At 40.9% G+C, this 13,001-nt stretch overlaps 1 protein-coding gene across 2 annotated transcripts in view; it reads right to left on the bottom strand.

Annotated features, from left to right (window-relative positions):
- GOPC (golgi associated PDZ and coiled-coil motif containing) overlaps window positions 1-11,420 on the bottom strand; it is a 38,005-nt gene extending 26,585 nt beyond the window's left edge. The window contains exon 1 of one of the 2 annotated variants that reach the window (XM_065889000.1): window positions 10,884-11,420. In XM_065889000.1, coding sequence (XP_065745072.1) covers window positions 10,884-11,171 — 288 coding nt within the window. In that variant the 5' untranslated portion in view covers window positions 11,172-11,420. The remainder of the gene's footprint in view (window positions 1-10,883) is intronic. The other variant, XM_065889001.1, reaches the window with a different exon arrangement.
- Between the last annotated feature and the right edge of the window lie 1,581 nt (window positions 11,421-13,001).

Here is a 13,001-nt window from a genome sequence, read left to right as displayed (position 1 = left end):
TTCCTCAGGCTTCCCTGGTGGCAGTGGTTGAGGGTCCGCCTGCCGATGCAGGGGACACAGGTTCGTGCCCTGGTCCGGGAAGATCCCACATGCCGCGGAGCAGCTGGGCCCGTGAGCCATGGCCGCTGAGCCTGTGCGCCCGGAGCCTGTGCTCCGCAACCGGAGAGGCCACAACAGTGAGAGGCCCACGTACCGCAAAAAAAAAAAAAGAATCTTCCTCTATTTTATCTTTTCTTCCTGTGCCCAGGATGGTTAGTGCTGCCCTACTATTGAAGATCACAAAAAGCCAATGAGCCTGTTCTAAAGCAAAGACTGTGACCAAACAGAAAATATATTCAAAGATCAAAGATAAAAATCTCTGTCATCCCTCAAGATAAGAAATAATATTCTTTTTTATTACATTTCAGCTCTTGAAACAGTCTGTTCATTTGGCTTATGAAAGTTCTGTGAGAAAACTCCACCTATTTGCTCCAATTTCCAATCCGAGCATAAAGACCGCAAACTTCATCTGTCATTATTTCTCCCCGAAGTGTTCTACAGTTCAAGACAAGCAAACATATTTTTAGTTTTAGTCTCCCACAACATCACACATTCATTCAACATGTATTTATTAAGCACCAATATATGCCAAGCAGTGGGCTGGGTTCTAGGGATACTCTGGTAGACAAAACAAATGTGGATCCTGCCCTGCAGAGCTTCAGTGGCCTTGTGCAGGAGGCAGCTCATAAAAAAAATGAATGGCATATATAATAATAGTATTAACCATGTGCCAGGCACTGTTTTGAACATATTCATGTTTTAATTGTCCTAATCCTCAAAGATACTTTTTGTACTGAGAAGGAAAGTGAAGCACAGAGGTTAGGTAACTTGCCCGAGGTCATAGCAAAGCCAGTAGTAATATACATAACTACAAACCATAATAAGCTATAGGAAAGAAGGAAAGAGAATCAGAATTAGTGGGGTGGGAGTGTATGGCTATCCTTCTGGGAAGTGTTTCGGTTATTATCAGAGCAGCAGTTCTCACAGGTCTATGGGACCATTTCAGGGCATCCACAAGGTCAAAACTATTTTCATAATAAAAAAATATTAATTGCCTTTTTCATTGTGTTGACATTGTACTGAAGGTACAAAAGCAATTATGAATAGAATGCTTACAACACAAGTCAAGGCAGTGGCACCAAACTACCAGTAGTCACTGTACTCTTCACTCTCATACACTCGCAGTCAAAACAAAGACAAAAAACAAGGACTTCCCTGGTGGCACTGTGGTTAAGAATCTGCCTGCCAATGAAGGAGTCATGTGTTTGAGCCCTGGTCCGGGAAGATCCCACATGCCGTGGAGCAACTAAGCCCTTGCACCACAGCTACTGAGCCTGCACTCTAGAGCCCATGCGCCACAACTACTGAGCCCACGTGCTGCAACGACTGAAGCACGCACCTAGGGCCCGTGCTCCACAGGAAAGAGAAGCCACCTCAATGAGAAGCCTGCCCACCGCAACGAAGAGTAGCCCCCGCTCACCGCAACTAGAGAAAGCCCAAGCGCAGCACTGAAGACCCAACACAGCCAAAAATAAATAAATTTATAAAAAACAAAATCAAACCCAAAAATTCACTTAAGAATGTCCTTGATAAAGCAGTAAAATTATTAATTTCTAAAAATCTCAACCTTGAGTAAGTCTTTTTAATATTCTGTGTGATGAAATGGGAAGCATACATAAAGCATACCTGCTGCATATCAAACTATGATGTCTCAAGGAAAAGCACTTATGCAACTGCTTGAGATGCAAAACTGAACTTTTTTTTCTTGGAACACCATATTTATTTGAAAGAAGAACAAACTGTGGTTATTAAGATTAATATATTTGGCAGACATGTTCTTGAGAATAAAGTGAATCTGTTATTTCAAGGAAAACAACTGACAGCATTTGTTGGCAATGATAAGAACTTATACTTTCAAAGTGAAAATTAGAATTTTGGAAAATTGGAATCCATCACCATAAGCTTGACAGCTTCTTAATACTTACAGATTTTTCTCATGAGACTGCAGATATTAACAAATGTGATTTTTTGATATTGTATAATGAGATGTGCCCACATTTGGAAGATCTGGATAACTCAGCAAACCAATATTTTCAAAATGACCAATGCACAATGTTAAAATCATGCCTTGGTAAAAGATCCATTCAAAGGCTACAAAGATAGACCAATGTATTTTAATATAACGGTGTATAAAAAGTTTATTGATAGGGTTTCAGACTCCACATTGTAACTAACCTTTAAGAAACTACCTTTTACTATCAAAGAAGAATATCCACAATTATCTGAAATGGCTACTAAAATACTCCTCCCTGATCGAGCTACTTCTCTGTGAGGTCAAATTTTCTTCCTATAACCAAAACCACAAACCATAACTGTTTGAAAGCAGATGTGAGAGGCCAGCTATCTTCTATTAAACCAGATATATATTTTTAAATTTTAATATAAAATAATACTACTCATAATTTTTTGGAAAATGTAGTTATTTTTTCATTAATAATGATATTAACATGTAATGGGTTTATTTATGGGTTTTTTGTTGCTATTTTTTTTTTTTTTGCAGTACGCGGGCCTCTCACTGTTGTGGCCTCTCCCGTTGCAGAGCACAGGCTCTGGACACGCAGGCTCAGCGGCCATGGCTCACGGGCCCAGCCACTCCGCGGCATGTGGGATCTTCCTGGACCGGGGCACGAACCCGTGTCCCCTGCATCGGCAGGCGGATCCTCAACCACTGCGCCACCAGGGAAGCCCTACTGTTGCTATTTTTAACTGATGTAATATTTACAGTTTTCTCAGTTGTAATTTCTAACACAGTAAATACCAGTAGATATAACCCATATTTAGGGAAGAAAAAAAAAAAGCTCTTTGGGGACCTTATAATTTGTAGAATGTAAAGGGGTTCTAAGACCAAAAAGTTTAAGAATTATTGTCTTAGAGTTTCTGAAAGGAGACCCATGTGGCCTGGGCCATACAGAATAAGAGGAAAGAATGATAAGATACGTCATTGGAGGGCTATCCAGAGGTCAGATCACACAGAGCTTATCAGTGATAAGGAGCCTGAATTTATTCAAAGTACAACTGAGGAATTTAAAGCAGAATGACATGATTAAATTTATGTTTTAAAAATGGCAGCTGGACTTCCCTGCTGGCGCAGTGGTTAAGAATCCTCCTGCCAATGCAGGGGACACAGGTTCGAGCCCTGGTCCGGGAAGATCCCACATGCTGCAGAGCAACTAAGCCCATGTGCCACAACTACTGAGCCTGCGCTCTAGAGCCCATGAGCCACAACTACTGAGCCCACGTGCTGCAACTACTGAAGCTGTGCTCTGCAACGAGAAGCCACAGCAATGAGAAGCCCGCGTGCCGCAACGAAGAGTAGCCCCCACTCACAGCAGCTAGAGAAAAGCCCATGTACAGCAAGACCCAACACAGCCAAAAAGAAAAGGCAGCTGTGTGTAACATGGGAGACAACGTGACTAAACTAGAGTTGGGGGATTTGAAATGGAGACAAGTAGATAAGTCTATGATGTATTTTTAAAAGTTAAAGTACTTTAAACCTCAAAATGAAGTTCCAAACAAGATAAAATGTTTTCTGTTTTCATTTTAAAGAATTCAGCTGCTCTATAATTAAACTCGAGGTGGGATGAGGAGAATCAACCTACCAAATATACTAGAAATGTCAAAAGTACACTAAATCCATAGTCAATACTCTAATGTAATGATGTTATTTTTAGTCAGTTTCAAATTTTTCTTAAAATGGAATACCATGAAATATTAACAAATCATATCTTTGTGATTGATTCAGTCTTTCACTAATATGGTGGGCCCTATGTTAGACACAATAGAGAGTAGAGTCAACAAGACAGACACCATCCCAGCTCTCATGAAACTTGTATTACAGAATGATTATTGATAAACTTTGAAGACTCATGGCAGAATGAGGCAACTAAAGTTGTTTCAAATAATTTATTCATTCAAATAAACATTTATTGAATATACACAGTGTGCCAGGATCTGGAGACAAAATGATGAATAAGACATGGATTCTGCCCCTTGAAGATTTTACTGTCTAGTAGAAACAGATAAAAAATACATTTCCAATTATGATGTAAAGTGTTGTAAACACTAGTGTACAGGCATGTGTGATGTACCAATTCAAAAAGAAACAAAGGGAGTCAGAAAGGAGAAGTTTACCTGAATGCTGAACGGAGAAAAGCTAATACATGGAGTAGGGAAAGGGAAAGGTCTGAGATGTGAAAACCCCTAGCAAGTGAGATAAGAATGTAAGTGGGTCAAAAAGGTTGGTGTTTAATGAGTGAGTTCCAAATTTCCAAAAATTGGCCCCTTTTTAAAAGGGGCCAAACACCAATTCTGTAATCCACATATAAATCAACTTGATATCATGGAGAAAAAAACTACCAACCAATTCTTAGAAACCAAAATGGGTTCACAAATGGATAATGCTACCACCAAGTCAGCTTTCACAAGCATTTGATAGTTCAGATTATTTCAGCTATGACAAAGTCTTGGCCTTCAAAGTCTTAGTTCAGATTATTTCAGCTATGACAAAGTCTTGGCCTTCAAAGAGCTTACCTTCTAGAGGTAGAGAAATGTGGCAACCACAAGTTATAGCACAATGTATAATAACAAATCTTGTAACAGCCCAAGCAAGTTCAAGGTGTTAAGACAGCCTCTGCCTATAGAGAGCAGAGAGGAGTTGGGTGAGGAAAGCCTTCACAGAGATGGTGATGTAAGTGGTGTGTTGAAAGATGAGTGGGTGTTTGACACTGTAGACAAAGGGGACAGAGAAGGTATTATACACAAAAGCCTGTGCCAAAGTAGAGATGCCATGAAAGAGCAGGCCTATTTAGAGAAATGCAAATAAACCAGTTTTATTTGAGGCAAAAGCAGCTAAGAGGGGGTGACAAGAGATGAGGACAGAGAGACTGGACACTGATCAACACGCTGCAAAGTTTGAATCTTAGCCAGTAATAGGGAGGTATACAAAGAAGAGTGACGTAGTCAGACTTGCCTTTTGATATGAACCATTAATATGAATCACTTTAGAATGATTTTGGCAATGAGAGGATGATGTGGAGAGGGTAAGAAGCAATTAGGAAACTATGTTAGGAATATGCAAAAAAGGGATATGGACCTTAACCATGCACAACCTCCTAAACTCAACCCATTATCTTTCCTGCCAGACCCACTCCTTCTCCTGGATTCCTTACTTAAGTGAATGGTATAAGTCTCCTAGGGTTGTCATAACAAATTACCACAAACTTGGTGGCTTAAAAGAACAAAAATTTACTCTCTCACAGTTCAGGATGCAGGAGCCCCAAATCAAGGCACTGGCAGGGTTGGTGCCTTCTGGAGACCCTGAAAGAGAACTGTCCCATGCCTGTCTCCTAATACTGTGGTTGCCAGCAATCCTTGGCATTTCTTGGCTTGTAGACAAGTCACTCCAATCTCTTATTCCATCCTCACACAGCCTTCTTCTCTGTGTCCCTGTGTATCCTTGGAGGATAGTCTCACTGGATTTAGGACCCACTGTAATCTGCTATGACCTCATCTCCATCCTTATATTAATTACATTTGTAAAGACCCTATTTCCAAATAAGGTCACATTCTGAGGTTCTGTGTAGACACAAATTTGGGCGGGGGAGCACTATTCAAGCCACTGTAGGTATCAACCAATATATTTCCCAAACAGAAATGTGGCATCATCCTTAACCATTCCTCTGCCTTTGCATCTAGATAATTATCAAATACTATTTCTACTCCTTTAAAGATTATCTCCTTTTCTTCATCCCCAATACCATTTTCATTTCAATAACACTCTTGTCTATATAGCAAACTCCTTGCTACAGCACTGGTTGAACTCAATTATTACTCTCATTACTGTGCCTGTATTGCCAGAGAAAGTCATACGACAGGGCAGACTGGTTTTACCATGAATTTATAACTCCAAATTAGTCCCCAGCATTGTCTGGCAGTCCTTCTATTTCTCTGGCCAACTTGCTCTCCCACTCTTCCATTACTATTTCAAATCTTTTTCACTCTCTTCGAGCTCTTACTTTCACCCACTTTCAGCAGTTGTCCCAGGCTCCTATTCTACAGAGAATAAAGAAGCCGTCACACAAAACACTCCCGCTTCTGTGCTTATCATCTCTCCTTTACCTTTAAGTATAATAGCTGTCCTTTCAATATAAAGCCATTCTCTCTACATGTATTTTGGATTTCATCTTCACTCAGAAATCTTACTAATTATCCTCTCCTTCTCTAGAATATTCAGATTTTCCCTCAACTAGATGCTTCTCATTGGCTTGTAAACATGTTTAAGTTTATTTTTCCATTAAAAAAAAAAAGAAAACAATACCTCCCTTGAACTCCCCCTCCCCCTCCCGGCTATCCAGCCACACTCAACTATTTCTGCTTGCTTTTTTTCTCTCCACCTCCTCCTTCCCCAGCCAGACATAAATGTGTTTTTGAAGAGCTTGGTTTCTCTAGTTCTGTAGTCTTCGGCCCCTTACTTAATCCCTATAAACTGGGAATAACAATACTAAACCTACCCCACAGGACTATTTTGAGAATTGGGTGAATCGATATATATAAAAGACCTAGCACAGAGCCTGGCCCATAGTAACTGATCAACAGTTAGCAATATAGTATTGCTAGCAATATATAATATCCATCCATTTATCCAGCCAACTGACACCTTGGAGTCATCCTGAATTCCCTCATCCCTCTGTTCCAACCCATCCCTAGATTTTATTTTTACTTCTCAAATCTCTCTTGTTCTGAACACTTTCCTCCACCTCTGCTATCCTACTCCCATCATCTCACATGGATCAGAATTAAGAGCCCCCTAAATGGTTTTCTGCATTTATTCTTGTTATTTCCCCAAATTCTCTCCTTATCATAGCCAGAGTAAACTATTCTAATCTCCTATCTGAGGTTACCACCTAATTTAAAACATTTCCCACTGTTATGATAAAGCCCTCAAATCTACTACACGGTCTAGAAAATCATGTAGATATTGTCCCTACCTACCTGTTCAAACTTATTTTGCATATCACTTCTTTTGCCCTATGCTCTTATAACACATACCAACCCTCAGTTCTTCAAATGCATTAGCACTCGCCCATCACAGGTGCCTTCTACATCCTGTTCCCTCTACCAGAATGTTGAACGATACTCCTATTTCTCTTGGCCTAATTAATTCCTACTCATCCTTTATGTCTCAACTCAACAGTCACTTCCTCAAAGAAAACTTTCTTGATGCCCCAGAATAGGAGGTTCTCATTACTCTATGTACCTCAAAGTTGGAATTTCACATTTATATGATAATTATTTCAACAAATTCCAATAAAATCCAAGTTCCATAACAGTGATGATTATGTCCATTTTTGCTTTCCATTGTATCCCAAGTGTCCAACACATAATTAGCACTCAATAAATATATATTGGAGCAATATTAAACTTCAAGTTCAATGCTGCAAAACAGCCTCATCGCTTGTTTAAAAACAGAATAGCTTAACTATACTAGTCTAGAATGCTATCCAGTTCATCCAAGTATGGAACATGGCACTAGAAACTAAATATGAATAGCCTTGGTATAAGTAAGTAAGTAGAAGGGCAAAGGGAAATCAATGTAGTAATTATTGAAAAAGAGCAAGGATGGGGAATTCCCCGGCGGTTCAGTGGTCAGGATTAGGAAAGAGCTCTTACTGCCAGGGGCCCAGGTTTGATCGATCCCTAGTCAGGGAACTAATATCCCACAAACCGAGTGGCCAAGAAAAAAAAAGAAGAGCAAGGATGGACAGGTGAGAATGGGGGGAGATTATTGGGGGGGGAATACTATTTTTGAAACCTACCATTTTATGGCACTGAAACGGTTCAATGAGTGGTTAACAGCCAATGTTAAACAAATTGCAATAAAACTGATACACTAAAAAAAAAAAATCAGAATAGCTTTAAAGTAGTAAAAGGGTAATATATCATTAGTTCATTTTCAATGTGGCTCTAGATGGCTGTGAACAGTAAATCACTTTAAAAAAAGATACTTATTCAGCAATTGCTGAGGGAAAGGAGGACATGACAGAAGATATATTGTTTTGCTGTTATTTTAAAGAAGGGGTGAACAGGCAGAAAACCGTACTTCAAGGCAGAGAGGTGGGTTTTTCTAAAGCACTGGTTCTCATCTTTTGTTCTACTCCAACACACCTACTACTGCTACTATTACTATTACTACTACTACTATCCCAATCAGTACCTGTGACTCCAGCACAGCTGTCACCAAGTGGCTCACCATAGCAGGGATTCTCAAGCAGGTGGGAAGTATAAAAGAGATGTGAGTAATTTGAAATGCACTACCTCAAAATATTCTGAATTCTCTGCCCTCCCCTTCCCCTTATAGATATCCCTCTCCCCAAATATAATTTATGGAAAAAAGCAGTCACATAGATGTCACTTATATTTAATTTTTTAATGTAACCTCTGACTTTTTTTGTAGCGAAATTGTTTTCCTAACTACTATATTAATATTAAATTAACTACCTGAAGACAATGAGCAGAAGAAGGGCAATCTGGAAGGATACTCAAGACCAATTTAAATATATCATAAGTTACTCATACCGGAGGTACCCCTCTTGATTATAAAAATATTTTATTATGGCAATATGGTTTAAGGTATTAATCTCTAAAACCACCGAACTTTGGTGCACATCTGCTATATCAAACTGTAAGTGACCTCAAATATTATGTCTTAATGCCCATATCCTTAAAACAATAGAACTCATTCAATTCACTTACTAAGAAATAAAACAGGGCAAGAAAGTATGGAAATCTTTTCTAAAATTTCAAGATCTCAAAAGATTGCTAACAGTACACGGGTCAACCTCTGAAATTCTGCAGATGATACAATGGCAGATCTACTTTGAAAAGCACTACTGACAATGAACCTCTCTCCTCAGCAATACATAACAGATTCCATGAAAACTGTAGAAACTGCTAAATATAGAAAGAATAACCCCACAGACAGAGAAGTCAACTGTAACTGAAAAAACACACCAACAATCCCCATTTCCTAAGATCTTTAAATCAAAGGCTTCAAGCATATTGAAAAAACATGCTCACATTGTGATAGGCTAGCATTTCTTATTTTGAGAAATAATGCCACCTTCTAAGCCAGGACATGAAATCAGAATATGTAATTATAATTTCTAAAAAAGAACATGCATAATTTATTATAGCTCTGAGTACTCATTTAAAATATTTAAAGATGAAAAAAACTGAGCATCACCTCCTGCTCATAGAACATAATTTTCTCCAAAATCAGGTTTTATATCTGACATCCAAATAGCACTTTAAAGTTTCCTTAAGTCATTTAAAAAATGAATTAGATCTTGTTTCACTTTTTAAAATCTGTTTATCTCAGTAAATACTCTCAGTTGTAGAGTAGCAAAAGCTACTCTTGCTCTGTTATTTAAAGCTGAAGTACTATTTCTAAAGACCAACAAATGCAATTTCACTACATGAATAAATAACCATCTTCTAGAAACTACCACTAAAGCAAGAATTCAAGAGACATTTTCATATACCTAGATTAAGAAGTGATTAGCCTCATATCAACACTTCCAACCTTTTCAGAAAGGATGAAAGAAATTAACAGTCCTTTCAGTTAACAAGAGTCACAAAATCTCCCATATGCAATTCTATGCTAATCAAAGCTAAATTATACCACCTTTTTCACGACTGACAGGAAAGAGAAAGAATGCTAACCACTAAGCAAGGAGAGGATGCATTTCTGATATTCATATTAATTTGGATCCAATGGGCATTCTCAATCACCACAACTGATAGTAACGATGATTTCTCACAAAATCTAATGTTCAAAGAGCTGTGCACATCATTTATTATCCTATTTTTACCTACTTTAAAATGAAAGACCCATTCTCTTATTTAAATTATCTAGTTAGAAAATGATCTTTATGTAATAATGGTAATCTATTATGCTTTCTAAATATTGTAAAACTTTAATTTTCTGCAAAAATGGTAGGTTTGGGGGGTTTTTTTGGAAGCACCACCACTGCACTCACACCCACAACCAAGATTAGAGACTAAAGCAAATGATCATCCTTCACACACTCTCAAAAATAAACCGAGACTTTGGGAAAGATAGTAAAGTACAGACAAAACCTCAATGTTAGAAGTCAGCTGAATAATTGTAGGGCGCTCTGGAGGGATGTGCCTGTAACTTAAGGACCAACTAACTGTAAACTGAAATAGACACTGATACCGTCTTGCTTATCCCACTAACTTTTCTTAAGAGCTCTGATCAAATTCCCCTCAATAGTTCGTGCAGTCAAGGTACAGTACGTCTGTGTGCAACAACAGAAACTGACCTGAAATAGTTAAAAATAATCAGGACTGTGTCTGTCTGGTGATATACAAACCTAGTTTATCAATGTGAAAGTAGATCTAAAAACTCAAATGTTAAAAGGTGAGCTAAAGTATTCTTATGACAGAATCTCTGAGCTTCAGTTAAGTCTGAGATCTGTTAACGTAACAGGCACAAGTAGGCTGGAGTAATTAGTTCCTGCTTCCTCTTCATAGAGATACAAGGAAGGTGGACGACAGGATCCCGGGAGACCCACACGTCAGTCCACACACCTTTTTCTGCTCTAACCTCACCTCACTCCTTTCCTGCGCGCGCGCGCACTCCCCCGTCACGTAGGAAGCCCAGGTGCCCCGGCTGGCAGTTTTCTAGGGTCGTTTCACGGGTGCGTTAAATGAGGTCTGATGACTGGAGTTGAATGCCACCCCCTCCAGCGCCCACAGCTCACCTCTAGCTTGTGGTTGATTTGGGACACAGTCTGGGCTTTGTGGCAAAGCTGCGCAAAGCAGGAGCTCAGGCTGGTCATCTTCTGTCTCCCCTCATAAGTGATGTCCGCCTGGTCCGGATCGATCTCGCCTAGGAGCAGATCCACATCCACGAAGGCCTTGTCGAACTCCTTCTCCAGCACCTCCAGCCACCGGAACATGGATACCCCGCCGGGGGAGACCCCCACGGCGCATGAGGCTCCTCCTGGGCCCCCGCCGGCTCCTGCCGGGCATGGGCCGCCCGCCGACATGGCGCCGTCTATGGCCTCCCCCGACTGCTGCTGACCTCGCAGTCCACCCGCGAGAGGAACTGATGGGACTGCGGGAACCCCCGCGTACGCACGCTCCGTCGGTCCCCTCTCTTAACCCTCGCGCGGCTAACGCCGGCTATGCAGCCCCGGAGGGGCAGGAGCGGCGAAGCTCAGGTAGCAGCGGTGGCGGCGGCACACGGAAGACGCGGGCCGTCCCACCTCTCGGCCCGCCCTCGCCGCGCATGCGTATCGAAGGCCTCGGCGGACGCAGCGGGGAGGGATGAAATGGGCGGGGCTGGGGTGCGACCTTGGCCTATGAAAAGCCTCTGCTTGGGACCGCCTGTCAGCGGCCATATTGACATCTGGCAAACTCCTGCTTGAATCCCCGAGAAACCGAGGCGCGTGGTGTTGGCTTCCAAGTTGGAAAGGCTCGAGGAAGAGAAGGTTGTCCCCGTCGCAGAGAGGAACAGCTTCCACCCGTTTGACTTCAGAGTGGGCGGGAGCCGTTTTAGAGTCGTCCGGGAAAGTTTCCGCGGTGACGTCCCGGAGCAGGGAAGGGAGAGTGAGGAAGGGACGTTTGAGCCTGCGCAGTGGCCACGTTTTACTTTTTCCAGTCCAGTTCGTTTAGGGTGAGGTGCGTGGGGTGTGTGGACACACTCGTTCTTCTTGGTAAACCAGGCCTTAAATTCCGGGTGGAATCTGTCTAGAACTGCAAGTTGAAGGGCAGCGGCTCACCAAGTTTTGCTGAATTAATACGAGGCCTTTACTCTTGTGATTAAAAGTCAGGCAGCCTTGGGTTCAAGTTTTAAACTCTGTCACCTATTAGCTGTGCCATCTTAGTTGTATTCTTTAATGTCGAAGCCTCAGTTTCCAAAATTTACTTCACTCAGTAGTAAGGTAAAATGCTTAGCTCCAGTGCTTGGCACTTGGTATGCCTTATTATTCACACCACAGGTCATACATTTCCAAAGCAACTACCTAAAAAGGTGTACCTATTTTAAAAACTGGCGTAGTGTTCCTACACGTGACAATTAGGTTAAAAATTATGAGGATTCATATATTCATAATTATATTGAATGCAGAACCCTGTTGAGGCATCGGGGGGCACAAAAATGAATGAGGCATGACCCTCACGTTAGCAGAACTCATAGGCTACTGAGTCTAACCCTTATAGCTGCAACTTTAATTTGAATACTCACTCTCAACCCCCTTCCACTTCAAGAGTAGCCCAGTCTTGAAAACAGAAGGAGAAACCAGTCTGATAGAGTAGAAACTGTCCCTCCTAGGAGACTTGCCTAAGGGAATAGTTTACTGGCAGAAGACAGGCTCTTCCAGTTAATCTCCACCAAAGCCTGCACTGTGGGCCCCTCACTAATGCTATGCCAATGAGGAATAAGAAATCATAGCTTTAGTTTGCTCTCTGAGTCAGGGCAGACTGTTTAGCATAAAGTCCTTTGGCTTCAACAAACTTAGCTAAGCAAAACTACTCAGAGGTCTTTGCCTTGAGCTTAAGTAGGCACATTCACACAGGTTTTACCCAGAAATAATATAAAACTAAGATTTGCATCTTGCCCCTGCTCCCTTCCAAATTAACTTATTTTTATCTGCCGTATTTGCAAGAACATCATTACTACAGCTACCAAGTTCCCACTACTTTCTCTATTCATAATATAGTTAGCAATCCCATTTTCAGGAATTTAAAGTCCGAAAATAAAGTTGGGGTTGAGGGGCCCACATACATATGGAATCACAATAATAGCTTTCAGTTATTGAATACATACTATGTGCTAAACATTGTGCTATCTACTTTACTTCTTTGACTCTCACAAA

The sequence above is a fragment of the Phocoena phocoena genome, chromosome 12 (assembly GCF_963924675.1).
Source record: "Phocoena phocoena chromosome 12, mPhoPho1.1, whole genome shotgun sequence".
NCBI lineage: Eukaryota > Metazoa > Chordata > Mammalia > Artiodactyla > Phocoenidae > Phocoena > Phocoena phocoena.
The sequence above is the reverse complement of the archived record's forward strand: the minus strand, read 5'-3'. Positions and strand labels throughout refer to the sequence as shown.